Source organism: Hirundo rustica, chromosome 2 (genome assembly GCF_015227805.2).
Source record: "Hirundo rustica isolate bHirRus1 chromosome 2, bHirRus1.pri.v3, whole genome shotgun sequence".
Taxonomy (NCBI): domain Eukaryota; kingdom Metazoa; phylum Chordata; class Aves; order Passeriformes; family Hirundinidae; genus Hirundo; species Hirundo rustica.
This window is the reverse complement of record NC_053451.1, coordinates 57,560,093-57,586,238: the sequence shown is the minus strand read 5'-3', so window position 1 is coordinate 57,586,238 and position 26,146 is coordinate 57,560,093. Positions and strand designations below refer to the sequence as shown.

The 26,146-nt window shown below is 36.8% G+C and overlaps 1 protein-coding gene across 2 annotated transcripts in view; it reads right to left on the bottom strand.

Moving 5' to 3' along the window:
- The window catches only part of VWA8 (von Willebrand factor A domain containing 8), a 189,629-nt gene that overhangs the window by 149,425 nt on the left and 14,058 nt on the right, over nucleotides 1–26,146 (bottom strand). For both annotated transcript variants that reach the window (XM_040054627.2, XM_040054626.2), the window contains exons 3-5: nucleotides 18,240–18,370; nucleotides 16,004–16,114; nucleotides 1,690–1,857 (exon numbers count right to left, since the gene is read on the bottom strand). In XM_040054627.2, the coding sequence (XP_039910561.1) occupies nucleotides 1,690–1,857; nucleotides 16,004–16,114; nucleotides 18,240–18,370 (410 nt within the window). The remainder of the gene's footprint in view (nucleotides 1–1,689; nucleotides 1,858–16,003; nucleotides 16,115–18,239; nucleotides 18,371–26,146) is intronic.

The window sequence follows — 26,146 nt, the reverse complement described above, 5'->3', positions numbered from 1 at the left end:
GAGTGACTAGAAAGACTTGAACTGGTCAAATCTATGGATCATAAAACCTAGTTTTTGTAAATGAACATAGGAAAAATTACTAATTAGGTATAGCTTGCAGACCTGTAGCATACTGACCAAAATCCCTAGAGATGATGGTGCCAGCTGCAATGTTATCTTACATTACATTTTGTGAAAACATACAAATACAACACTCTTTTTACAAAGAACAGAAAATAAACTGACCACAAAAGATATTTTATTCTAAAATATTAGAAGTGTGTTACAATGAACAAGGTTTTTTTTCCTCTCTTATAAGTGTAAAGGCAACTAAAATCTCCATTTTAGAAGCTTCATTCACAACTTGTACTTTATTATATGAAATAACACAGAACTAGTCTCCTTCATGAGGACATTAAATGTTGTATTATGGCAAGCAAAGGATTCTTTGCATACAGAAGTGCTCTCTATCTATCCACATCACAGTTAAGTCCTCCCTGAAACTATACCTGAATACACTTCCTTCAGACCTAAATGCACAGCAATTATTCACACAGAAGCGAAATTGAACATTAGTTCGTCTAATACAATAGTCCCCAAACAACAAAGTAGAAATATTAGATTTAGTATTGTAGCAAGAGATTTAATTCATAAACTAGTATCAATGTGCCTGAGGCACTCATTTTGAAACATTTAATCATTAGAAAAGTGTTTAAATGGAAGAGAGATGTTTCACAACCAAATCTAAGTTTAAATTCTCATTTTTTTTCTTTAAATACAATTACATTTTAAAAGCATGTTTTTGAAATAATAATGCTTCCAGTAACTGCATTTAGTAATTAAATATCACTTTTTTTTTTTTTTTGAAAAGGCATGGATCAGAGGAAATTTAACCACAGATGAAAGGCATAAGATTCAGAAATTCACTATGGTACTTCAGCACAGGTGGCAACTTCATACAATCAAGATCAGTGACTGAAGGCTTATTGGAAATTTCCTTGCTGTGACACATGGGTTTGAATCATGCACCTAACCAAGGTGTGAAAAAGAAACATGAGTTTCTGACACACAAGCGGGTGTCAGATACGTGACTGGAAACTACAGCACATGGAAGCAGAGATGCAAAGTGCTACTGAAACTGTCAAAAAATCCTGAAGAGCATCCACCCAAGCAGTGGGACTCAAAGTTTAAAGAAATCAAAATGGCTCAAGCCGTAATGACAACAGATGCTAAAATCCCATTTCCACTCAAAGGAAAAGCCTCTAACCATTTTCTATAGTTTAGACTGCTGTTTATGTATATTTCTGTAAATTAAAGGCAAAACAGCACCAATATAGTGACTGAACATAGAGATACTCATCTTGACTTCACTCTTGGTATCCTAATATTTTAAAAGCTTAGCAACAAGGCTATTGCCATGCTGAAGCATTATCTAAACTTCATGGCAATAATCTCAACTTAAATATCTTTTCACAAGGACATTTGAGTTATTCTCACACTGTGGTTTTCACATTTTCGAAACACGCAAGCTTTGTGCAAGGTTAACATGGACTACTCTTTTTCCTATGTAGGCAACATAGACATGAAAAAAATAATGAAACCTTGGTGAGATTTCCCTCATTTGACTCCGAAGTACGCTCTCTTTCACAATAATATCCCAGCATTACCAAGAGGAGGGGAAAAAAAAAAATCCAAATAGCATTTCCATACCTGCAAAAGTTTGTCATAACGATCTGCAGACATGAGAAAACGACCATCTTCAAGTTGCATTTCCCTATTCTCCAGCAAATTGTTTAACACTGGCAGGACATTCCGCTCAGCCTTCTCCAGTCCTTCCAGAATAAGGATTCTGCCTTCAGTAGCTGCACGAACTGCACACTTTAAAAAAAAAAAAAATAAATAAAGCCCCATAACATTTTAATAGAAATAAAAATTGCATAATCAATTCAATCCTGCTGAAAAAACCTCCAAGTTCTTCCAAGGACTTTCCCAAAACAACACTTATTTCTGCAAGATTTAACATGACTCTTATCAGTAGTGATCAGGAAGGGTGACATCTGAGCACCTTTAACAGTGCTACACATTCATGACCTGGAGTTTTACTGCCTAAGTATTATGGGGACTGACAGAAGTAAGTTCCAGTACTTTGTACCAACAAAGTTATATAAAACCTTGCAAAATTTTAGACTAAACACAGTATATATAAAAATATGTGGCATCCTTTCTTTTTGATGGCACATAATATTCTGCATTTCCGGGTATTTTAACACCATGAGACAATTCTGGGATACCATTTTTAACAGAAAACATACAATCAGGGTAGTTTTACCTATCTACAATTATATTAAGACATTTAGAAAAAAAGCCCAGTATTCCTTTATATTTTTCTGAATATGCACCAGCCTAATTCATCCTTAGTACATCACTTTAGTTTGATTAGAATATAATATATTGGAATAATATAATATAATGATGAAACCAAACATGGATGATAAAAGCAAAATAGTGCCACAAATAATCAGATTTTTTAAAGTGTGATAAAATTAAAAGGATTATTTTAATTTAAAATTATATTCCCTGACTGAATATGGTCTTCTACAAAACCAGAATAAAAATGCAGCCATTAACTTGATAATCCTTTGGAGACTTATGGTTAGAAAATGGTTTCTTTTCTACTTTATTGGTTGTTTATATATGGCTGTTTCTTAACGTGGAATCGAAATGTAAAACTAACCTCTGGTGTCGATGGCTTTGTGCAGTTTTGTTACAATGACATTAACTCAAGTACATTAAGTACACTTGATATCTAATATTCATAATTACTGCCCAGTAAAAGACCCTGAAATACAATGCATTCTTGCCTTCTTCCAATTTGCAGAAGTTTAAGCTGATAATAATGTGGCAGGTTTGGGCACACGCAACATTTAGAGGCACCAGAATCTTCCTTTGCATTCCTATCACATTTGAACACAATTTTAGACAGAAGCACAGTTGCAAAGGGAGAACAAATGAAATCTTTTCCCAGCATGTCTCCTATAAACTCCTACAGAAGAACCTGTCATATAATACTACATGGAAATCTCTGATGAATACAATAGATGCCAAAAAAATAGGTCAGAGAGAAAGAAGAGAGGAGAATAATGAAGAAGCACCAGAATAGAAAAATAACCCACCAAAAAATTACATATGAAAGCAGACGTATAAAAGACAAATGCATACGGATAAAGTAGGAACAAAGATGAGTTCAGCACAACAAATTAATTGCTGCATGGGTTTAAAGCACCAGCTGACTCAGACACCCATCTGAGGAGATACAGAAGACACTTGCCCTGGTTTTGGAGAGCAGTTGGAGCTCAAAGCCACATGGGCACGGCCAGGCTACTGTTCTATACCACACAGGTCATGGCTTCAGGAGAAGCAAAGGGTGAGCTCACACCAGCAGTGGGACAGCCTCCACTTTCTCTCTCTGGTAGAGGATGGCAGGACCAGGCGTGTGGACCCTGCCCTCCCTTGCACCTGCCCACCCCTTCCCATCTCTCAGGAAAGTGTGGCTGTGGGTGATGAAAGCAGCTGAGCCCAGTGGAGCGTGGCAAGGCGGTCTGGAAGCAGAGTTGGCACAAAGTCAAACCTCAGCAGAGCCAGTGTTTTATGGTGCCAGTGTGGGAAGGGAAGGCTGCAGGGAATGAAATGGAAGCAAAACCAGGGCAAGAGGAGCTCAGCCCAAACCAAGTCCAAGAGGCACAGACTGGTCAAAAGCAGCAGTGCCACATGGAACAGAGTCCCAGCAGAGCTGTCCAGAAACAGGTGGCATGGCGCAATGTGACCTGGCTTTCAGGGGAATGTCCATCATTGCTTTTCATTGTCTTGGCGCTAGGGACGGGAAGCACTGACTGTGGGAGCACCCACCATCTTGTCTCTGTCTGGGGAAGCCAGAACTAAGCTGAGGTGGTGAACACTTTTTTGTGTGTAAAGTACTTTTTTGGTATACTTGCGTTGTTAATATTGCTGCTTTTACTGTGCATTTCTTATGCCATTACTGTTTGCTTTCAGTAAATTGCTATCTCAACCCATATCTTGGGCTTCATTCCTTTCTCACCAGAGGGGAAGGGGGAAGGGGAGAGGCTTATTTGCAGTTTAATTTCTGGCTGGTGTTAAACCACTACAACATTAAACAATAAGACTAATTAAGATGAAACAGTAAGACTAATTAGGATGCTTCTGTGCAGTTTAGAAGCATAACTAAGAACTGGCATATTAGGCACAGATGGAAACAATTCCTAATTACTAATGTATCTAATCTGGACTCAGGCAAACATTACTGAAAAAAAAAGCACTCCTAAATCCTGGTACAGCTCTCCAGATCAAGCTTCCTTCTTAAAGAGACAATATTTTTATATCTAGCCCCATAATCAGTATCAGAGGAACCTGGAATAAGCCCCTTAAACAAAGACTAAACCTCAGATTATTTCTCTTCCCCTGAACCACAAATTCTTTAAAAAAAGCAATGAATTTTTTTCTTCATTCAGGACATCATACATTACCTAACAGGCAACATAAAATACCTCTCTCCTCATTCCATAAAATATGTACAAAGAACGAATTTTCTACTAACATTCTTCCCTAGGAAGGTCATTGGTCATGTCAAAAATCTGCTCCAACCTGCTTGAATAGAAAACCTGAGTCTCCAGCAGACAGTCCAATACCTGGCATGAACAAAATGCTATTTTGTCTAAATGCAGCTTGGAGACACAGCCAGAACTTGCTTTAACAAACAACTTATTTGCCAGGCTGGTTGGATTCTGCATATTATAAGTCTATGAAGACTTTATGACTGATTTTTACTAGCCAGAGGAAAATACGCATTCTGTTCATATGGTTTCAAAATATTTTGAGTATCCATAGAATCTTGTTGACTCATGTTAAGACACACACACTATGGATGTGCTCAAGTAAAAGGTTTCCAGTACTAACAAAAACCTCTCTCTTGAACTAGTATATGAAGAAAATCTGCTGTAGGAGTAGACAGCAAATACTAAGAAGCATATAACAATCATTAATTTAGAGAAAGAGAATGCTCTTTCTCTAAATGCAATGCAATCCTGAGAAGCAGCTTACTATGTACACTGTGCTGACAGCTGATTGTCAGCTTACAGGATCAAAATTTAAAAAGTATGGAACTTGGAAACTGTTTGAAGTTTTTATTCAAAATTCTATTTCTCAGGAAAATAAAATTTCAAAATATCTTTACCTACATATATGAACCTTTTACAATCAGATTCAGGAAATGTTGAAAGACACCTCATAACAGTGATACCACCACCACCACCCCCTGGGCACTAATTTACTCTGATGTGCTTTCTTCCATCTTCAAAGCATACCTGAATACTGGAAATTGTTCTCTAGAATATAATGAAATAAGTACACCTCTAAAGTTCCTGTGTTAAGTAGCATAAAGTCTGCTCTTAAGACAAGAACAGCTGGTAATACCTCTCAACATCTCTCACTGAATTATGCTATTTCTGCATTCTGGTTGGTAATGAGTAGTAAGTTTTTTCAATAAGCTAGGCATAGTACAAGGCATCCTCTGAAAACATTGGTTTTAGCTGTGTATTGATGGACTGGTATGGAAGCTAAAATGCATTTAAAAAATCAGAGGAAGGAAATTAAGTTTGCAATCTGTTGCTGAAAATAATTTTAAAAATTGCTTCCAAGAAACAAATCTTCATAACTCTATAATGAGAACTCAAGAGTTGCACTGATCCCCCTCTATCATTAGTTTTGTTCACTCTAAATGTCTAACATAAACCACAAATTTGACAGGGGGGTTTATATCATATAACCTTGTCACTAAATGTGAGATTAAACATATTAATTCTTGTTAAAAGGGCAAGAAGGATTTGTTAAACATTTACTTTCAGATTTATTGTCACTGCAGCAAGGAGACTGTTTTGCTCATCAGAGGACAGATGCTGCTGCCTCCCACCTGTGCTCCCAGAGCTCTGGAAGGATGGTAACCTGGATACCTGCTCCAGGGAATACCTGCAGCTACCAGAGGCTGGGAGCAGAAACACTTCACACAGCACTGCTCTCACTGTAGTGCCTTTATGCAACAAATATATTACGCAGAATGCTTACAAGGGTTTCACACTGCACCTACAAAAAAATAAATTTTGTCTTTAAAAAAAAGGCAAAAACACTTTAGGAACAAGACAACCCTTTCATTGATTTTCCTATAGCTGAACCACGGCAAGCAATGCAAAATACGACAAACACATGAAACTGTAAACCCCAATTTTGACATAAATCACAGTGTATAAGCATATAGATGAAGTTATATAGTGTCAGAACAGGAAGAAGGACAGAAAAAAGCTCACCACAATGCACACACTGAAATGTAAAAACATCAGAGAAAGGAAGACATTTTTATATAGCTTACCAAAATAGTTTGTAAAGCCAAAAGAATTTTAACAGTATAGTTTTCACATACCAGAACTGAAGTGGCAGTTCTTTTCTCTCAGAAAAATGCTTATTGCACACCAGAAAAGCCTGGTTGTCCTGAAATCTAAGAGGAAGGTTCTTGGGGAACTCCAAAGGACTTTTTTCAAACCTGACCACCATTCAGAATATGAGGGACAGGCTGCATTTCAGAACTGTTTTATAATTAAAAGGATAGAAATTGCTCAACAGCAATCAATAACTGTGTCTTTTACAGAAGCTACCTCAAGGTACAATTTAGGGTTTTTTTAGATGATGACTTGCCCCTGCTCTGAAAACTCGATCCTTGTAATGACATCACAAGCACAGCAACCATCAGAATGTACAAGCAGCTCAGTGAACACAAGAACTAATGAGGTAAGGATTCTCTGTATCACATCCTACATTTCAGATGTCCCTTCCAATGCAAGATCTTGTTCCCACCACCCGCACAATATCCCACACAAACTCATCCACCCAATTCTTTCCGCTCATTTCTGTAACTTATAAACATCTCAACAATGTATTGTCCAGATGTCACTTATAGTGAAAAGAGTTCCTGAACAACCATCTGGTAAAGACAACTCAAAATTTTGGCTGGTTTTGAGCTAACACAATGCAGACTGGCTGCAGCAGGCTGACAAAACTAGGACTGTTAAATACAAGGTACAGTCTATCTTCCATAGATCAGAGGTCTGAGCTCCTGTAGCCTACCATGATAACAAACACCACAAAACTCAGAGGAAATTGGTATCTTCTAAATTAATTTCCATAAGTCAAATCCAATTAATCAAACCTTTAAAATGCAAATTGTTAAAACCACCCAACAAGTAAAAGCTAACAGGAAAAGTAATGGCAGAGAAGAAGAATGGAATATAAGGAGTTTTTACTGTCTCCTACTGGGGAAACTAGTTTGTTAGACTTTCGAGACATGTCTAATGGTATGTCTCTATCAAAGACTATATTTCAAGGTATTTGTCCAGCTTTAAGGCCTCTTAATTCCCGAGCTATTGTTTTCCCTCATGAATTGAGCAGACTAGAAACCTGTTAAGCCACACTAAAATAGATGACTACTTACTGGACTGAAGTAATAGAATCCTACAATCACAAATTTGCTCTGACTGTTCTTAGAGATAGGTGGCACACTTGCCTATTTCCACCCACCTGAGACTTCCACAGTTGACAAGGACTGCTGGTAAATGACTGAATAAGAGAACAGGCTTTCTTCAAAATAAAAGCATCAGCAAGAACTGCGTAGTAAGATAAAGGCCTGCTAAAGCCACATCCAGCCACCATAAAAGCTAAAATGTCACCTTTTAATGAAAACTTAATGTTATCTTTTTCCTTAAATATTTTAAAAATCTTATGGTAGTTGTTTAAAATAAAACGTATTTAATAAAAGAGTTATGAACATGTACAATGCCATTTTAAGATGAGATGACAAACATGCCTACGTTTCATCCAAAATGTATATTCATCAAAAATTTTGTTACAAAATTTTTCACTTTGTAGGTGATAAGCTACAGTTCTGCATTTTTCCATTTAGGCCACAAATATGCTGAGTTACACATATTCCAAATGTGATGTCCATATTTAATAAAAATCAATGTAATAGTAACTAATATTATTAGTCAAATTAAAAATGTAACTTAACTAATTCAACCTTTTTCTCCCATTGTAATGGAGCAGGGGGCTACATCTTCACTATTCAGCCTACCTCCCCACTGAGTTAATTAAGTGTTTTCTGGGTAGGTTTTACAGCTATTTTTCTCCTGAGAGTTTAGCAAAATTACAGAGCAGATACCGTTATTCACTCCTTTTTTAATTTAAAAACCCACAAAAGACAGAGAAATTGCAGTATACCAGAGTACTGTCAGCCAGGCTAGCTAGTATCCAAAGAGGGAATCCAGCCATCTGCAGTAGTTAGCGTTTCAGTGAGGGTGAACGGCCTGAACTGGTGAGTATCTATTTCATGATGCTATATCATGGCTCAGAATGAAAAGCAGCCAAAGAAATAAACTCTTGAATTTATTAGAGTTTCAAATCAGAAAACTTGGCTAGAAAAGTTTAACCTAGGAAGTTAATCAACACATGATGAGAACATAAATATGCAAATGTGACAAGAACTGGAACAGTCCTTCATTTCAGTCATTGATCTTTGCTTCCCCAGTCACTGATTTCACCTTCCTCCACACAGTTTTATCTTCCATATTTGAAGTACGGTGCGTCAAGTGATCTGTTTTTACTTCCATTACCCATTACCCTAACACGACAGTCAGGTGTTTTTGCAACAGTGCCTGCAAACTGTATTTACAAGAAACTATGTCCCTGCCTTGGCAGGGTCCAGCTATTTTAGCTGTTTTACACCAAGTATCTTAGTATGAGAGCACAGTTACATGAGATACGTGAAGCATCTTGCATCGTGGCCAGAAACCAGGCCCAGCAGGAAGCAAACTGAGATTCTTAACATAATTATTAGTAAAAATACCTACAATGAAATAAACCTAGGCAAGGTTTACCTTCCATACAAGAATAAGGGAGAAGGGCAATTTAAATTTTTCTTCCTGATGAGTAGCAAAATAAAATGAAAATTAAATAGGTGACAGATATCTAAAAACTATGAAGTTAGTTATCACTCTTAAATCACTTTGACTCAGAGCACCATCCATCAAGTCCATATTGCCTACGGATATTATGACCCCACATATTACAAAGTATTGCTCCTTTCCCCGTAGTAGGAAATAACAGCTGAAAAGGAAGTGGAATATACATGTAACAGACACAAACATAAGAAAAAATAATCTCAGGCTTTTTATAAGGAATTATAAATACATGAGCTTAATCCTCCTCACATTACATCACAGACATTCATCTATATGCCCTGTACATCAAAACAAGATATCAGAGTCTGAGGTGCTAGCCTAACAATTCCAGTTAAATGCTGACACTTCAGGAAGCATGAATGAAGTATTGTAAATGATTAAACCAAAATCACTTCTACAAGTTAAGAGGGTACCATATAGGAGTCTTTAACATGCACTTTTCTTTTAGGTAAAAGATAAATTATGTCAACATCAACAAAGATTAATTTCCTCCAAATACTGTTGATTTCTACATACCATTTCCCTCCTTGTCTCCAGTGTAGGAAAAAATAAGAAAATTAATAAGAATATTCACACTTTTGGAGTGCATTGCTTGTCTCTTCTTTCAACAGACTTCACTATCTCACTTCTTGTTCTAGGTACACAGATAATGGATTGACTAACACTGCAGTAAGTTATACTTTGTGACTGTGGTTAACTTACCAGCACATTAAAAACCCACTGTCACCTCCAAGGCAGTAAGCTAGTAAAACACAGAATCACACAATCTCCACTCAGTAGTTAATTTTTGTTAAAAGCTGAATCATTCTTACACATATCTTTAGGAAGATATAGAAAGTTTTTTATCTGTACACACAAACATACATACATATGCACACACTCACAAATATTATAATTACACTCTCCAATATGATCATAATTTCATCCAATTAATCTCACAACTTATTATATAATTCCCTTTCTAATCTGCTTTGATTAAAAGAAGCCAAACTCAAGTCTGAGTAGTGCTTCTGTAGGGGATTTCATGTTACATACGTTTTACAGACAGGATAGTTTAAGCCATCATTTCCGTCACTCTGGGTGTTTAATTGTTTACTACGTGAAGTGTTTCAAGCCATGTCAGAAGATCATTCTTCTGGTATCTTGACAATCAATTTTACATTTTACCACTGTATAACTTATGATGCTGATGCAGTTAGAGATGTAAAACTACAGTATTAAAATAAGTATATTCACATAGTTCAAAGACACCGCAAAACGGAGTCCAATTTTGTACAGACAGAAATGACAGTGATATACATATGTATCCACTCAGTGGATGCGGCTTAATCAGCAAATCTTCAATAACATGACACCATATTTTCAGTTTTTCAGCACATAACCATATGACATCTTTCTACTTATTCCAGTTTCAGTCAATTTGAGTGTCTTGAATAGAAAAGAGTGTACACTTTATTACATGGTCTGTGTTTGGGAAGTTTCCTTCATTTAACATAAATGCTGGAGGATAAAATGTAAACAAAAATGGGCATTCTGGACAATGTGGTTTGCAACACAATCCTGGAGCAATACACCTCTCAAGCACTAACAAAGTGGCTTAGCTGCTCTCCCAGATTCCCCTGCTACATTAAAATAATGCAGGATTTCCTTGGATGTAATAATTATTAACGTAAGAATCTGCAGGAATTAGTTTAAACCAGGGATGTGACTTATGTAGCTGTACGCACAAAATAAAAAGCAAAGATACATCAGAAGTGGGGGAGAAAAAAAGACAAAAAAAAAAATCAAATGTAATTCCCTAATTTTTGAAAATACAATAGGCTATTAGTATCTTGTTACTGTTTCGATGAAGTTGACAGCTTAACTGTCAGAGTTATAGAAGCAGAAAACCACTTTGCAAGACAAGCTCTTCTATCAATAAAAGTAAAATTTGAATATTTATGTAATATAAAGTAATTCTAACTAATTACTTGATATACAATATAATCAACCCATTCAATAAATTAGAGAATAAAGCCAAAAGGTTACTTAATTAGCTCACTAACAGCAGTAATGACATTTTTGAGGCTTTTAACAGTGAATTAACTGCTGAAAGCCAAAATTAATGACCCAAAGTAAAGACAAGAAAGCAGAATTTTCTGCTGTCAGTACATGAATTAAAACAAATAATTCATCACTATCTCATCATAAGTTCTTTATTTTACATTATTTTAATTGGCAGTGAATTTGACAATTCATTGTTTATTTTAATGATCTATTTCTGAGGTAAATAAACCCCTTTTTTTTAATGCCTTCATCAAATATCTCTAACTATCTAACTCCAACACCCCCACTTGATTCACTCTAATACTAAGTGTCTTGGTTTTGAAAGACAGCTGTCTGCCAGGGAAAGCTTAGAGCTTCCCTTGGAATGGAGAATGTAAAACCCTTCCCTCCAAATTATTATAATTTTGCCATTAGGGGCTTTCAGGCAAAGATATGGGAATAGGAGTAACAGTTTTTTACTAGGAATATATTTAAAAAAAAAAAAAAAAAAAAAAAAAAAAAAAAAAAAACAAAAACACCACAAAAAAAAACACCAAAAAACCCCCACACCTACAAATGTAGTAGTACAAAAAAAAAAAAAAAAAAAAAAAAAAAAAAAAAAAAAAAACAACAAACAAACAAACCCACAAGCAAGCAAGCAAACAAAAATCCTGGAAAAAACCCTGACAGAGTCAGAGTATGACCTGACACCCTGGTGGTCAGGGTGTTGGAAGCAGTCCAAAAAAATCCTCCTGGAGTAACAGATGTGGTTCTGTGGAGTAGAGATGGTCCTGTAGAAAGTCCAGTGGTGACAAGATGGGTCCAGTCTTCCTCCGGGAATCCAGTGGAAAAACCAGATCCCTTGTGTCCTTCAGTCCCAGTTTTTATCCAGCTAGGAAGAGTTGGCTCCTCCTCCACTGTGTGGAGAATCTCACAATGGGGTGATGGAATGTGTCATGTCATTGGTGGGCCCTAATGGCCCAGTATCAGGAGATGCCCCGCTGGAGGATGGAGGGGTGGTGAAAGAGATAAACACTGCCCCACCTGTATTTAATGGCTGGGCCATTATCAGAAGGCATTTGCCCTCCTCCCCCCTTTGTGTCACAAGAGATAAGGAAAAAATGTCTCCCCAACAGCTTTCAACAGATGAAATAGAATACACATTTTTTGGTTACATAACCCAAGACACTAAGAAATGCTGATATGCAAGAATATTTGATATGCTGGCCCTTCAACATATATTTCAATATGGAATTTCAACAACTGCTTCCAAATCACTGCCTCTCAAATATATTTTAAATGAGTAACTGCAATCATATTCTGTAACTTCCTATTAAAATATAGCCAATGTTTTGAAACCTTGGAGATAATAATTTACAGCATTTAACCTGTCACTATTAAATGTGGAGCTATAAACAGCTACAACATCTTAACAGTCACTCAAAGACAATTTTGCAAACCTTTCTCTGTCTGCAAACCTGATGATCCAATAAATTAACATTCTTTCTGGTCACAAGATGCCAGATTTTAGTACAGTATATTATTATTCAAAGTGTAAAATAACTACATGACTATATTTTGACTTGCTTTCAAAGAGCCTCATATATCTTAAGCAACAGATAAGTTTTATTGAACCTGTAGAACTCAGACTTTCAGACTTTGTTGTCTTCTCTTGGGTGACATGAAGAGCAACCATGAGATCCTACAGGAAAGGAAATGGGATAAAAATCTGAAAAGCAGAGTCTACTATCTTCAGTCCCTCACATGAATTCACCTTCTCTTTGTATCAGCTATGCCAGCTGGAGCAACCCAAGCTCTTTAAGGAATATTTTGTTAAGGCTTCCTACTGATACCTTTCTCAGTTAATGGTTTGTAGTTTAAAGAAGAGTAGTGTCTGGCTTTTGTAATGCTCTGTATTAGTACAGCATCTGCAAAATCATTAAATGAACTCATTGAAATTCAGGCACCAGTGTCATTTGTAAAACTTTATAGCTCAATAATAGAATGGAATAATTAGATCTATGATGGTTCTAAACATAATTATGTACTATATTTTATGCATCTTTAACTAAAATGCAGGATGAGAAAACTTCAGCTGGAACATCACTATCTATGAGATTCATCTTTCATGTCTCCAGTAAAAAAAAAAAGTGCTCATCTAAATACCAAGTATTTATTTTCCTAAGTTCCATTCAGAGCTTAAACATACATTGGTTATAACACGATGAGTAAAACGAGCTCAGGAAAGACGTAACAATTACAACTGATTTTAGTACTTTGGTATCTTGCTAAAGGAAATCTTAGTCTGAAGTACTGCTTGTGCTGGATTCTGGCAAAAACCTTTCAATGATTTTAGAAGTAGTTAGAAAATTTCTAACTTGCCGAGGAAAACCTTGTGAAGACCTAAGGAAGACCTTAAACCTTGATCTTAAGAAGCAAATTTTCCCAGAGCATTCATGCTGGAGTAAGATGACAAAATAGATTGTACAAAGTGAAGCTGTCTAATACTTACACTGGGATCAAAGTCTATAGACAAATACAGAGGTAACAGAACACCTCATATTTTGGTGAGCTTCTTACAGTCCTCAATACAGTGGCTCTTACAAATGTTATTTAATTAATGCTCTTACACCATGAGGGAATTACCTTGACTATCCTGTAGCAAGTGTGAGGATTAAGGCTGTCCCATAACAGCAGATGGGTGTGGAACTGACATTAGTCCATGAGTTAATTCCACAACCCACACAAATGCTCTTATCCTCTGGTAAATGAGAAGCCATTTGCAGACCTAATACGTAGTACAGTGCTTCAAATGATCTCCTATTGTGCAATCCTTGCATTTCCAGGTAAGCATGAAATAATTTGAAATCCTAGAAGTATCTAAAATATACTTAGATTAACTGTTAAATCCTCATTCTGAGGATCTTCTGCTCAATGCCATTTATTCTTGTTTCAAGAAAATCTATTAAAAGGTTTCTTGAAAGTTTGGAGGCTGAAAAAGAGATCACTGGGAATTTAAGGAAAAAAAAAAAAGTCTCTTTAAAAGAGAGAACAAAGCTTCCAGTTTTCTCTCATGAAACACCTGTATGACAGTGATATCAATAACCTCTACAGAGGTTATATATAGTTTCAGATAACTATATATCTATATTTAGATATCTAAACTATATATATAGTTTTAGAAAACTCCTTTGAGTTCTACTACATCACAGTATGAACTCATCCACCCTATATAACTAGATACCTAACTTCCATAAAAATTTCAGATATCTAGGAAAACACACATTTCACATGAAGTGTGTATTTTACCTGCAGAATCAAAAAGGAAACATGCCACTTATAACTTATGAAGAGAAATCTTATGTAACCCAGCTCACTCTATGGCATTGCTAAATCGGCTACTCCTCTGGGGCAATACAGATGGCAGGAGTGTTTAAATCATTATTTTATTCATTGAGGTTTCAAATCAAATCTCCCAATTGTCTCCCTTTACTGTGCTTGGGTTTCACAACACAGAGCAGTCATAAAACACACGAACTAGATGCTTTTACAATTAAAGTAGATCAGAAGATTCATTTCAGGAATACATCTAATGTGCTGCAAGTGTTGAAGAAGAGACATAGCAAGGGCAGCGCTTATCTAACTTGCACAGAATGGATCTTACTCTTATCAAAAATGGTCAGTCTCAATCAACCCTGTAGTACTCTTAAGAGAAAAAGTATCTTAGATTTGTGTGGCGGCTCTCTCTCCCTCAGAGCCCGTGCTCCATTTTTGCCCCGGCTAGCTTGAGAGAGAAACCACACCAGAATGAATTTTCCTCCTCAGGGTCCCAAAGATCCCAGGAAGGCAAATCTTTTTCTTTAGAGAGAGCAAGTGTCCGTCAATGGCAAAAGGAAAGAGTCTGCTCTTAGTCCGAGGGGGAATCACGGCTTTATTCTGGGGTCCTGCCCCCACAGAGTCCAGAGCTCAGTCCGGTCCCTGTCCCAGAGCAAGAGAGGGCTCCCCAGGCGGTCCCAGGGCGTTTTCCCAGGGGGAAGGGGCTAGAGGCAGGGACAAACCACTACCCAATCAGAGACAAGGTGGGAGTGGAACAGAGTTGGAAGATGGGCAGGATGGAGCTGGGACAAATCCCGTGATACATTTTACAAGGGAACAGGGTGGTACAGAAGAAACCATTACAAAACCCATTATAAAAATGAAATACAATATAAATCAAATTAATGCACTACAACAGATTTGGATAAGGATGACTGTGGGAACTCTAAAAATCCCCTCTGGGAAACTTCCAGGCTTTGCCCTGGAAAGATTTATCATAGAGTTCTCCCTGCCTAGGCTGAAAGAAAAGACTTCCCCCATAGTGCGCTGCAGAACTATTGCCAATCTACCTTAGGCTGCTTCCCTCATTGGTCACTTAACCCTGCCCACCGCAACTGTTCATCCCTCATACCCCTCTGTAGGGGTATGATACATGTGCTGCCCTTTGTAACACCCCTGTGCCCTCAAGTCATTGGCTGCTGACTCTTTACTTAACCCGAGCCCCACATGGTCTGGGTCCTCTGTCCCTGGTCCCTTCAGCATGCTGGAATAAACTTCTGCTGGAACATATTACACAGAAGGCCCTTCCCGTTTTTCCTCTGCTGAGCTATCTGTGGGGTGCATGTGTGCATGGACCAGAAATGGCTGCTCCTGTGGCCTCCTCTGAGCAGCTTCTGAAGGAGAGGCTTGGAGAAGGTAGCAGCATTTCACCATCCTGCCACATTGTTACAGATAACATTTATGATAATAATGAGATCATTGTGCAAGAGACTTTCTACTTGGATTAGAAACATGTCAATCCACGTACTGATTTTTCATAATATAAATCATTACTTCCTTCAAACTACTTGTGATTAATGACTAGGTGGTGTGTGACTGCAACTTGCCTGGTCCAGATAAAAAGCACTGCCATCTCGGATCTCTCGTCGCTGTTTGAGGTCAGTTTCTGTGGTGTCCCTTGACAGTGCGATATATTCAACCTCCCGCTTTGTCAGCTCCTGCGGACAACAGTCTAAAGTTATTGCAGAAATAGCATTATAACGCAAGTGACTGAGCTTTAAGAATGCGCCTAATGGTATAATCGGACAAAAAAGCTCTAGGCAGCAGCACGGTGATCTGAAATAACTCTGAACAAAATCTAATATCTCTTATTTTTAAAATGCTAACAGTGTGTTCTGCCTCAAACAAAATGGTTTGAATAAACCATAATCAATAAACTCAATAAACTTTTATTTTCCCCAATTCTATTCTAAAAACATAACAACCAGCTATATACTCTTTCCTCTGAACATCTGTAACATCTTGTAGGTTAATTTTCTGGTTCCAGACTCTAAAAAAGAGCCAGCATCTACAAATCACAAATAAAATTCAGAGGTTTTCTGTAAAAGATTGAAGCGTTCAACTCTCAGAGTTCACTAACACTTAAACTGTGATGCAGCTGTGATTATTACCTGCACATGCTTTGCCAGTACAGTGATGAACAATATTAAACTATATTATTCTTATCCTCTCTTCCTTGGCTGTCATGAGATGCACTCTGCATCTGTAAAACTATACACTATTCAAAACATGAGAGCCCTATTATTTTCCTTATTTTGATTCAATATGACATATACTTAGAATTTTCTAACTCAAAGAAATTAAAACCATTCCCCCAGGTATTTACAACAGATATTTCTCCTACTTCTGTATCTGGGTTATCATGCGTTCTGCCTAGGAAACAGATTCATAATGAAGTGCTCTTAGCCCTTACTCCTCAATTAAAGATGTCATTGATTTAACAGACCTCTCTTAACAGGCAGCTTTCAACTACAGTTGTATGAAAAAAATAAAGCAAAGATACAAAACACAATTAAAACTATTTCCTTTCCACTTTTTCAGTGCCTATTGGGTTACAAAGCCACCAATTCCTTAATGTTGCAGGTAGATAGAGTTGCACTTTCTTTCAATTAAAGAGGGGAAAAAAGAGTGTTTTTCAACAGTTAGCCCTGTCTAGGAATGCATAGTAGCTTTCAGCAACAGCAAACAGAAGTTTTCCAGGTTTTTATATATTTTCATTAAAGGCACCACAGCACGTATTAGCTCACATAGAAATACCAGCCTTCAGATAATTTTTTTTTGGCATTGAATCGGTAAGCTGCAGCCTTTCTAATAGATCTCAAGCACATACAGTCTGTGGCATAAATAACAAGGAACATTCTATATCCTATGCCTGAATATCAGGTGTTTTTTCAAGTCCCCTTTAGGTTATACCAAACTCTTATAATTTATTTTAAGGAACGCATCAAACCGTCAAATAACACATCTGGTTTGCTGAATTAAAATCTTTTCTCTCCTTTACAAAGTACAAAATCTTGCAGCTTTCTCTTCTATGCATTACCTCAGACACCTAGTCTTTGAATTAGCATCTTTTGATTTTTAAAGTAATGTCAGATTTTTACGACAACTGCTTATATGCCTCCATTTGTGATTGCTCTGCTCAACCAGATTCCAGATACAGCTCATGGCAGACCAAGTCCTATCCACAACACTTTTCGGGGCAGACATCACCCTCCTCCTGATCATCTAAGAGCACTGACTTTTAAAATGCGAAATTTTGTACATGGTGCTGCCATGGTTCATGCAGATGGCTGTAGTCACGTCCTTCCCACATTCCAAGAGAGGATCATACACGCATCTACTCTTTCTAATCACTCAGAATAACTGTTCCCAAATGTTACTCAGAACACTTCTCTCCCAAACCCCTTCCTTCATTTCTTTTTTTATGTAGTGAAGCAAAAACTATTTGTTGTCTGTAGCACGAGGCTGCTATCTTAATCTGCTAAACATACATAATGCTGAGAACAAACTGTTTCTCCATTTGTGATGGCATATGGTAACACAGTTTTCCGACTCTTCTTTTTCCCCTGGAGTTTAACAAGAAAAACATGTATTAAAAAGTCTGTACTTCCTATTTGTCTATAACAAAAACTGAGCTTTGGAAAGCACATTTATGGAAAAACTTATTTACTTCCTAAGTAGTTTGCTATAAGATTTTCTAGGACTGCCTTTTACCATTTGTCTAGTAATAGAATGGCTGACATTAATAATGATGGCTCCAACACATTTAACCAACATGCTCACCAGATACTGCATGGCAATGGATCGTCGGAGAGGCCCAGGAGGCCCAATAAGAAAGACATCTTGGCCAAGAAGATCCTTCTGCATTATCCATCTTAAATGGTGGACTACAGACTGGGCCAGAGACTCTGTCACTTTGAAACGCAAAGATAAGAACATGTTATTAAATTTTGAAGTGTTCGATATCTGGCCATTCAACACTTTCTTTGAGCTTATCTGCCAAATTAAAATACACAAAGCTGTACTGCCCTAATCTGAACAGCTGAAAAGCAGACAATTCCACACAGAGCTTATATTAGACCACTTAACTTACACATAAAAATTTATACATCTATCTTAGCCATTGTTTTTTTCTCTGCACAACTTCATCCTTTCAAAAAACAACTGACATAAACCAGAAAAAAAAGTTGTGGATTTGTATTTCACATTAAACTGATCAACATAAAGACTGCTTTTTATTACTCAATGTTGAGTGGACTACCCAGCATCAGTTAATATAATATAAATACATTCTACATTTACGCAATATATTTACAAAATATAATATGTAAAATATTTATCCAGCCTATATCCCAATGTTTCTGTGAATCGTGAAGCTCAAATAAACCCCAAAAAACTCTGATTGCACCAGACTAAGATTAGTGTTCAGGGACAAACTGAAATTGTTACTTTTTAAAAAGAAAACTGCATTCTTGTTTCTACTTTGACACAATAAAGCACAGAATTAAACTATGAAGGAAATCCAAACTTTGCCCTATCACTACATTTATACCATACAGCTTCCAAAATCACAATTAAAAAACCAAATTAAAGCAGATCTATTTACTTCCATTAAAGAAATATCATACACATTAATTTGAAAGGCAATAACCTGATGATAATTAAACTAAAACTTTTACTACATGTATACAAGTAGGGCAGCACTGGAAAGCATCTGCAGAAACAGCAGACTGAAGGAGCCACACGTCACCCTATCCCCAGAAAAGTCATTCACATACCCTGCCACAAGCCTGGCTCTTTCTCAGCAACAAGCTAAAATCACTTGTGCAGGAGGAGAAGATGAACATAAGCAAGTCAGGAGGGAGATTTATGGATGTATGTATATGTATGGTTGCTTTCAGAACAGTCTGACAAGGCCAATGATGAGGTTTGAAGCTGGAGGCTGAAGGGCAGTGACTGGGATGCTGAAGTGCAGTAAGAAAGTAGCAAGAGGCCATGAAATCTCCAAATTAATACTTGGTTATTTGCCTTTTTTCAGTGTGATTATTGGGTGCAACTAAAAGCCAACATTTATAAAAACAAGCCCTGGTGTTACATATGATACAGGGGAACCAGTATGTGTGTCCTTAACCGGAGTTAAGGACACTCAGTTCTGAAGGGGTCCAGTTCACTGCTGAATCTTTGCAAACCAGAATTAAAATCCAGTTTTGTAAGACCCATAGAAACAGCATTAAATGAGAATGTGTGAGGATCAAGGAAGATTTTTCAAGCATAAGGGAGATTAAGGAAAATTTCAACAAAAAATAACGAAAGGTTTTGGTCTGCACTCAGGAAATCCATTTGAAATCATCTGTTTCCAGAGAAATTTACAATATCCTTACTACCAATGTGAAAAGAAATAGCATACACATGCAAGCGAGCAATCTATGCATTAGGATTATCAGATTAATTTCAAACAAACATTTCAGGTTTGCCTTATTGTCTAGTTTTGTTTTCTGAACAACTGTCATTACTGTGTCCAGGACTAGCTTTCATATATGGTGTGATGAGATCATGTGAATGTAAAATGTTTTCTTCTTCCCCGCTGAAGTACTGTATTCCAAAAGCAACACATATCGTACCGCACACAGCTGGCCAAGTGCAAATCAGTTTCTCACAGAGAAAAACATGTTCCTTTCCATAAGATTTTCAAGGAAATTAGGGAAATTCCTACTAGATATATTCTTTGGGAAATAAAGGGTAGTACATCAGACCAGAATAACTGCTGTGTCCAAACTTAGGTACTGGACAGGAATGGAAATTCGAAAAGCACCACACAAAGAAAAAGTATTATCTTACAGCTAAGATTAAAAGTTTAGGACAGAGCTCACATTTCTTATTACTTCTACCTGGATGAAGCCAATGTGCCTCTAGAGAATTTCTACAATAGCTGTCCTCAACAGATGAAAAGTACTTTGCTTGCAGTGGAAAAATAAGCTTGGAACTCCTTCCTGTCAAAATTCATGCATTAGAAGCACAGCAAAACCAGCTTTGACACAGCCTGACTACAAATGCCTCTGGCATAATTCTCATTAATATGTGTAACTATCTTTTACATTTTTAGGGTGGTCTCAAGAAAAAACTTGGCACACACTTCAAAACAGTACCATAAATAGCAACAGGACTTTAGAATGTTCAGCAGCATCTCCAAGGAAAACTATCATGTAAAAGACAACACAAGTGTACAGCATTCAAAAAAATGTAAAGTCTTAGAACATGATCCCCATGAAAACCTTAAGGAATTTAAGGGCACTTATTGTGCTTAACCAGTCCAAACATACTCTGAAATAGAAATATAAAAAAATACAACTTACTGTCTGAGAATTTCCTGCTTTTTTTGAGAAAAGGTCACAGAAGACAATTCCTTATTGATACATTTCATAGAAAAAGGTTTCCTTGCTTCCCCATTCACACCATTCTCCTCACAAACAGATCCCATCTAGATCAATTATAATACATGCTTTCAATCACAAAGTAGCACACTGACATCTGCAAACTCACTCAAAGGAAGCCTGCTACAAATGACACCAACAATTCCAAGCTAGCATTCCCTAAGGTGAAGTGTCGAGAGCAGCTTCCACTTGTCAGTTCATTCAGTTCTAACATGTAATAGCTGTATATTGTTCAGATACTAAACCCACCTCACCTTCCCAGTTGCCTTTTTAAAATTAATAGAATGTAACATCTTCTTGTACATGCAGCCTGTGCTGCAGTTTCCAAAGCACAGTATGCTTTTAAAAAGCAACCCCAGATGCACATACACAGCATTTATATAATTTTAGAGTTTTTGTACTGTGTTTTCTGCATTGCAAGACTTTGAGGTTTTTCTCTAATATGACTTGAAAAAAACCCAAAAAACTATCTTCTCTATTAAAGAGCTGTGTATCAACTTTACCACAAATACCATATAATAATTTTCGATGACATTTAGAAGACAGGGAAAATTCACTGAGGAAAGCATCAGCAAGCATTTTTATTAATTACCTGATGAGTCAGATAGCATCTAATGCAAACTGGGATTGCACAATCTGTTTAGTGGCACTCTGCTGATTTGCAGCAGTTAAATAGTAGGCCCTATTTTCTTAATCTGCAGGATGGTGCATAGCAAGCCTCTGCAATGTATTCTCTAAGACACCATCTGGCACATGCAGAAGAGTAGCTGGTGCTACAATTTGCTACTCCTATGTACCAAGGACAGACAGCAAAAGAAATTGCATTCTATTGTTAAGTGACAAGTAGAACAGCACCTAGCAGAATCTGTGCAAACATTCCGTAAAGTGAGCAGCTGAACCTAAACAGAGAAATCCCCAAATAAGAAAAGCAGAAAATGCTTTAGATAGATTTTGAAGCAAATGCAGCAGCTGCTCCTTTGATCCACAAATCAGCTTTTGATAAAGCCAAGACTGAAACGGCTATGCTAGCCTCAGAAATATTCCAGTTCACTCATACTTGAATTTTTGGCACATTCACTGAAGCCATAAGATTCTTTGGAGATACCAGAGAGTATCTGCTGGCAAGTCCTTGTGTTCCACCTACAGAAGAAAACCCATAAATGAAGGAGACACGTAACTCTTCCCACTGTTCAGACAGTTAGGTAAACTGATTCCCAAAAATACCTATTCCAGATGTGGTACAAAATACAGCAGAACTGTCCCTGTATGACTCTGGTCTATCACATAATAACCAACAGGCACTTAGAAGACATCAATATACATAATTTCAGCAGAATAAAAAAAGACCTATGCATACCCTGAACCTTCACTACAAGGCATGCTCAGAGTCTGAAAATGGCTCCTTGTTTCAGGAGAGCTAAAAATTAATGACAGGAACAAGATGTCCCTCCCATCTGAATACCTGTTGCTGTCCATGGCGGTCTGCAGTACATCCAACACAGGGAGCAGCAGCCATAAAATACAGCTAAGGGAGAAGGGACAAGGAAGGAGGTCCTTGTCTAAAACATAAGTACATTTCAAAAAGGGAATTTTTATTTTACTTTTTAAATGAGCTCACTGAGACTTACTTCACAACTTGTTCAGGCTGGAGGACAACCAGGAAAGAGAGTGAGTTGGCCAGGACAGGGTGAAGGAGGCAGCATGGCCAAGGTAGAGGGAGGCACTCCTATGTGGTCTGCTTTCAGGTGTTGCAGTTTAGCAAATAAAACATTGCTGCTCTTCCCATTTTATGCTGATGCACAGAATCCAAAGAGTTTTCAGTCTCATTACATGGTTACATCACAGACAGTTTTCACTGGAATACTATTTTTCCTCATAAATTTTTCATGGGAACACTCTTCATTCCAAAAATTTTTGGTCTTGTAGTGTTAAGGAAACAAGTTGCAAGTTTTTTCAGGGGCTTAGAAAGGGGGAATTTACTTCTTGGATGAGACTGTAAACTCATTTATCAATTCCTCTGAGTTGATAACTTAACAGGAAGGTATTATGTAAGTAGAAATTAAAAAATAATATAAAGGAAACATGTAAAATCTAATAGCTTTTTGGAAGAAACCCTGAACGGGATTCTGAAGAATAAGTTTCTCCCTGTGACACAAACATGGAATAATTGAAACTACTCCTAGCTGAATGTACTACTCAGAAAAAATATGCAGAGCAGTTATCCATAGCTCAGACTCCAACTGGAGGAGCATAGTGCGTCTGTGTCTGCGTTTGAGCACAACAGCTCAGGCCAGCACCAAAAAGTATGAGAGAACCCAGGACAAAAAACCAAAAAAATTATCATAAGTTATTTGAATTGAGTCTAGAAAAGAGATAACTGCTTTCCAATATGCAAGACAGAAGCACCATGAAGAAAAAAAAAAATCTCTGCATTAAGGTTATGCTAGATAGAATAAACCCCTGGCAACTAAAAGTACGTCCAAAAAACCTTAAACATTCCAACAAGTTTTTGTCACAAAAGAATCCCTAATTACTGGAGGAAAGTGTGCAGAGAAGTTCTGAAATCTATATCAGGAGCACATTTTAAGAACAAGGAGGACAAACATCTCTCAGGAGTGGTTTGGATTCAGCTGACCTTGCTTTGAAGGACAAGGAACAGTGTAGACAACTCCCTGAGCTCCATCCAGAACTTCTCTGTAGGTTTCCATGTCCCCAAGTATGCCTGTGTCTCACTCATTACAGACAGAAAGGGGATAATGACATTAAACATCCAGAGCTCTACTGACAAAAAGCCCACTATTTCAGATTCTGGATGAGGTGCTAACACCCAAATAGTAGAACAGTTGGAAGCCTACATGAAAACTCTAACCGTTGAAATAATTATCATCTCTGAATGCAGACACCTCTCCTGAGGCTAGGAATGAAGAAATGTAATGGCTGAAGTATTTGTTAGCACGAAATTACAGTCATCCTGCAACACAACCTGTCTCTAGAAAGTGTTGCACTCTGACACTCAGATGTAAAGCTAACACAAAAACCAGTGAGCACAAATTCCAGTGAAAACCTGAGCCTACTTAGAGTGAACACTGTATACCAGTCCCAGCTTCAATATGTGGCACATACCATCCTGTGAGGAGACAGAGATTACTACATGTGCAAATGTTCTGTCTGAATTCCTCACGATAATTACTGTTTCATGTATTTCAACTGAAAAAACCCTAACAAAACTCATCACTTAATCCCTTGTATCATGTCACTTCTGATCACACACTAAGGGGGTACTCAGATTGAAGACATCTGGCAAAAATGAAAAACTTTGAAATTACGCTTCCACAATTCAATGCAGTTGCATGTAAACTCTCACAAATGCCCTTGCACCGTTACAGAGCACCAAAGCCCTGTTGAAAAAAAAAAAATCCCTTTTCCTGCCCTAATGACGACTTGCCATCATTGAACAAAATGTCCTGGAAGAGCTGTGTTAGGAGTCATTTTGTCAAGATTAATAAATAGCTAAAATGTCAAGTACATTGTCATTTTCATAACATTTCCAGAAACCATTAAGGAAAGCAGTACACTGTCACGAACACCTCCCCCCCCCAAAAAAAAAGTGCATTCTTGCAATTCAATTTTAGATCTAAACTATCACAGAAAGTCATACAAAGTTTCTCCGAAGTATAATTAAAGAAACGATCGAGCTTTCAGACATGGTGAGACTTTCAAAATGTAGAGCTTGTTTTTACTGATAAAAGAACACGCAGTGCAAAAATAAGTGCCCTCTTTCTAGAATGTGTCAGACACAGTTATGACAGAAATCCCATTAATAAAATTCCCTTGTGCATGACTCATTTTTACTTGTCACTTACAAAAAGAACTCAGATTTTATATACCTTTAATCACTGTCTTCCAAGAAAAAGCCATTTGCCAGCAACAGCAAAACAAATTAATATTTCACATTAACACACAAAATGGAACATTTCATAGAGAACTTACTAGGGACCTAGCAAAAAACCTGAAAAGCAAAGACATGGAAACATAGGGCAAGCAGCAATACCTATCCTATCCATTTCTACAGAATGCAATAAGGTGTAATAAAGGAGTTAAAATCAGTCTAATTTGGTACAAAGAAATATTTTGGTATCAATTATGTGACAAAATGACAAATGCAAAGTTTTGTAAGTACTTAATGCATTTACATTCTTTATTGTGTTACAAATTTTTTCAGATTTTTAAGGCTATTTTTAAGCCTAGAAAACAATGCTGAGTTTAGAGTATTTTATAATATACCCAAAATTTGCTGCAAATTATAGATATGCACTTTCAACATCACCACATGTTAACATGGCTTTTATCTGGAAGAAGAGCAAAAGCAGAAACATTCTACTTTACACAAATGATGAGCTAGAAAACAATATCATATGCAATACTACTAAATGAACCGCACATACTTCAATTCCCTCTTACTAGTTCTTAGTCCGCTACAAACATTGCAATGTCAGAGACTTTCTCAGGGATATTTCCCACTTAAGCAAATGATCTAATTATTTCTAGTCCTAGTTTCAAAGAAATCAGGTAAGTACACCTTTCATTTAAATTTAATAATTATTTTTAAATTAATTTTCAAAATATATGATACTTTAGTTTATAAATTAGTATAAACATGCAATTATTTCCATTTGGTTTACACTTGTATCTACAGCAGTCATTCACCCAGCAAAAAGAGAAGTGCTCTTAAAAGAAGAAAAAAGTATGTTAATTAATACACATACACTCTCTAAATATTTCACAACAAGATGATAATCAACATGAGGTCAATTCAATCTACTTAACTCCACTACAGGAATACATCTTTGTCCTCCATAGTAAGATAACCAAAGAATCTAAACACTAAGGGTTAAAAAAATTCTTAAGTTTAAATACACAAAGAAACTGCACTCAAGTATTTGAAATCGATTTTCTGCTACAAAATACATTAGTATTCTACCTTAATTTTAACTCATTTGATATTTAGGTTTACAAGCAAAATTTTGTACCTTAAGTAAGCCTACCTTCAGTACATGACTACTGTTGAACAACAGTATCCCAAGCATGACATAGGCTCCTTTCAGTCATGATTATTAAAATTTAAAAAAAAAAAAAATCGAGAGAAACTACTAATAATACGTATGTTCTAATAAGTGTTACTATTACCTGGTATCAGACTTATGTTAGTAACAATAATATTATTATGTGGTATCAGATTTTAGCAAAGATCTCATTATT